The sequence below is a fragment of the Nanorana parkeri genome, unplaced genomic scaffold (assembly GCF_000935625.1).
Source record: "Nanorana parkeri isolate BGI_ZX_2015 unplaced genomic scaffold, ASM93562v1 scaffold335, whole genome shotgun sequence".
NCBI classification, from domain to species: Eukaryota; Metazoa; Chordata; class Amphibia; order Anura; family Dicroglossidae; genus Nanorana; species Nanorana parkeri.
Window position 1 is genome coordinate 383226 of NW_017306603.1, and position 4055 is coordinate 387280.

Sequence of the window (4055 nt, forward strand, 5' to 3'; positions counted from 1 at the left end):
CCTTAATTAACTTAAGGTCAATAAGTATTAATAGTAGTAGTAGTAGTAATAGAGGTAGTAGTCAAACCCTCTATAAGCTCTGTGATGCAGCTTCTACAGGATTGATTACCTCTTCCACACACCTTCTGGACCCCTCCCACAGCTCTGCTCTCTGTACAGGCTAAGTGCAGCACAGTGATGATGTCACTGCTACTATTACAAGGTAATATCTGTGTTTGCAAAGACACTTGGTGCACATGTGATTCACCAGGCGCGTGCGCAATGACGTCATCGTGCGCCAATCTTCTGATACCTGCCGGCGGCCATCTTGGTGATGGACGCCGGCAGAGAGAGGAGGGGACAGTCACCCGGCGGTATAAGGTATACATTTTGGTGTCGCCCCTCCAATGGTGTCACCCGGGTGCGGGACGCACCTCCCTTGTAACGCCACTGCTCGTACTCGCCCAAATGCTCCGATGCCTAGCCCAATACTTCCAGTATCAGGAAGCCGGGCAGAGAGTCATTACACTCCCCCCGGCTTTTTGATTGGCCAGAAAGCCGGCTCCATGCTCCCACGTCACCATGGAGACGGCTTCCCTGCTAATCGGGAAGCCGGGTGGCGAGTCTTTACACGCCGCCTTGCTTCCTTAATGGGACTTTCAGTATTGGTATTCGGTATCGGCGAGTACCAGAAAAAAATATCGGTACTTGTACTTGATACCAAAAAAAACGGTGTCGTTGCATCCCTACTTTGTACCTATTGCGGAATATATTTCAATGAAAATTTTTGTGCTCGGAGTTTAATTGTGATTTCCGGTGCAGGTAACTACACCTAAAATGTAACAGGTCCTCTTTGAACGTTGCCATTCCTGATATAAAACCCTCTCCTTAAATTTGTATTTAGAGTTCAAATTAAAAGCTGAAATCAGTGTTGGATTAACGAAGACACGTTCCACCACCGAGCGCGCGGGATTCCTGAATAGACAACTGTAATCCTCAGCCTTAAAGGGGAACAAAAAGTCATTGTGGTTCAGTAAGCAGCAGAGAAATAAAAAGATCCCCCCTCAGCCAGAGGAATTACAGCGGATAATAATCCTGTTATATTTCCTTACAATACAGGGAGCTCTTTATTATGCCGGATCTTCTTCCCAAAATTGTATTAGCAATGAATGTGGAGAACTGTAGGCTTCCTCATAAACGGATTAGAGCAGCTGTCAGAGAAGTTCTTCTATTTTACCTTATATGAATCAGAGATGAAAGCTGTCACTCAGCAGATTTCCCTGCAATTGCCCAGTCCTGCTGCCTGTAGGGCCGGGAATGTCCTTTAGGTGGCAGCAGCGAGAGTCAGATTATAGTTTAATACATCAGGACAAGCTTTTGTTTCCCCTGACCTATTTATTATTGGAAATATGGGGGGGAAAAGGATCATAAGGGTATATGTATATCCAACAAGCTACACAGTGACTATTTATCTGCTGCTTAATGATAACAGTGCTTTTGTTTAGTTTTTAAAGCCCAACTCCGGGCGCAAGACAAAAAAAAAGACCCTTTAAGTGGGTCCCCCCTACTGCAAGGGTTAACTGCTTGTTAATTTAATGGATGCAGGGAGTAATACTTAGTGTATTCCTGGCTTCGGCAGGCCTCCTCCTACATCCATGTGATTGCTTCCACAAAGCTTACTCTCTAAGGCTCCTAGTCATGGTTGCACACTCGCCTCCTCCACTCGCCACCTCCTCCAGTAGCCCCACATTGAACATGATGACACCTGAAGGACCTCCCACAGCCTGGAGTGTCGAGGAGAGTGCTGGAGCCTGCCAGAGCAGGGGGGTAAGGTAAGTACTGCATCTAGAAGACGTCACCGCACATGTAGTCCGTTGATAACTTCCTCCAGTCCCGTAGCGGAAGGTCCGTATGAGGTCACCACACTTGTAGTCCATTGACAACTTAATTTGGTCCCATAACGGAAGGTCCATATGAGGTTACCGCACATGTAGTCCATTGATAACTTCCTCCATTACCGTAACAGAAGGTCCTTATGAGCTCACCACACTTGTAGTCCATTAATAACTTCTTGCAGTTCCATAACGGAAGTCTGAAGGACTGGTTGGTTGCCATAAGCAGCACAAACATTTGCTTTCATGTGCGGCGATCACGCTTAGATTGAACATATTGTATGCATGTTTTGTATTCTGCACACTGCAGCTGGTGGTATCCCTCCCCTCCCCTGTGAACACCTGATCTAATCGGCGAGTTATTTAGTTTCTGTTTCCATGGCAACAATCGTCAGGCTTTTTGCCAAACCGAATATTATAGCATTTTGTAGGGTTTGACTATTGTGTTTTTTTGGGCTAACTGCCAAAACAAGGCAAACATATTTTCCTGATATAAACTTTATTTATCTTTGACTTATTAAATATTTATACTTGCTCTAGGGTGAGGTCAGGCAGGTGCTTTTGAGTGTTTATTATGTTTTTTTCTTTATATGCGTATTTATTTAGACCCAGCCGAAGCAATGTTCTGCTGACGTGGAGTGGAAGACTAAACCCTCGTTCACACCTAGGCGTATTGCATATGCGCGTCTGTCGCGCGTTTTTTTACCGCGATTCGCTGTAAAAAAGTTGCGCGACCGTCGAGCGATTCCGAAGGCTACTTGGCTGTATCCCAATGGAAAACGCCCTACAAAACGGCCCAAAGTAGTACCTGGACCTATTCAGGCGTGGGCCGTTTTGTAGGGCGTTAGGGACGGGCGGAAATACGGCAAGGTGGGAACGAGACCATTGACTACAATGCAATTTATATTTTTGACCGTTTTGTAGAGCGTTCGTCGAGCGTAGAACGCGCTACAAAACGGTCAGGTGTGAACGAGGGCTAACTCCACGTAGAGTCAAAGGTGAGCGGGAACTGCTCTTCTTTTGTCAGGGGTACTTGAAAATACGCAGCAAAGAGGGAATTTAGACTGGATGTGAACAGGGCAATACTTTGAGAAGGTTCTCCATTGAGGGATTTCATGACCGAGAACTGAACACGATGTTAACAATAGCGCACAACCAACAGAAATGGGAGATATCTTGGTGGAGATTCATTTTCTACAGAAAGCACTATTTGAGGTTCAATAAAGACACAGGTCCATCAAGTTCAACCTTTGTGTGTCTGTGTGTGAATGTGTATGCGTGTGTACACGAGTCCCTGTCCTTGTTTTTAAGTGTACCTGTACCCTTGTATGTTGTGGTCTCTGAGGAAGGTATCTAAATGCTTTTTGAATGATTCAATACTCTCAGCTGATACCACTTGTAAGGTATCCAGGTCTACTGCGCATGTGCGTGGTCCCGTTTTTTGTACCATAGGAAAACGGGCCACACATTGATTGGATTTTGCCGAATCAGACAAAATTCGACCAGTTTGTGGCCAGCTTAACTCTTGTCCACATAACACTTGCAGGCTCTTACCAAGCTCCCAAGGTACTTTCTTCTACTGTCAGCCTCTGGGGTCCTCTTATCTTGCCCCTCTTCCCCTTCCCATTCCTCCTGTTTTCCTCTTTTATTTTCTATTATTACTATCTGCTTCTCATCTTACCCGTTTTCCTTCCTAACATTTCACCTGTACCCATCGCTCTTAGGATAGTCTTGTTTTGGTTCCCTTCATCTCCTGGTAGCATCTAGGGCTCTTCTCTCTTTGTTTCTTTATTCCCCCCCACCCCTCAATTTTCTTTACTCTTCTATTTCTCTCCTATTATTTTGCTTCTCATCCTCTCCGTGCTCCTTCCTAACCTTTCGTCTGTACCCAGGACCATCCCTATAATGAGGCATTCTGACGTGTTGCCTCAGGCAGCATCTCTAAGAGTCACGTGAGGGGGGCAGCAGGCAGAGCGGAATGGCTGCCCTGCTCCACCGTGCTTGTAGTGTGCCTGCCGCCCCCTTTCGTGCCAGAGTGTCCCAGGTTGCTAAGAGTTGGGGCAGGGAGATATGTAAGGGCCATACTCATCTCTCTGCCCAGCTCTAAGCAACTTGGGATGCTCTGGCCAGCCTCACACCCAGGTCTTGGCAACCAGTAATGTCACACTGGTTGCCAGAGGTGTG

The 4055-nt window shown here is 46.3% G+C and overlaps 1 protein-coding gene across 1 annotated transcript in view; it reads left to right on the forward strand.

Moving 5' to 3' along the window:
- ABHD12B (abhydrolase domain containing 12B) overlaps window positions 1–4055 on the forward strand; it is a 61227-nt gene that overhangs the window by 21386 nt on the left and 35786 nt on the right. The window contains exon 3 of the mRNA XM_018558363.1: window positions 1619–1811. Coding sequence (XP_018413865.1) covers window positions 1619–1811 — 193 coding nt within the window. The remainder of the gene's footprint in view (window positions 1–1618; window positions 1812–4055) is intronic.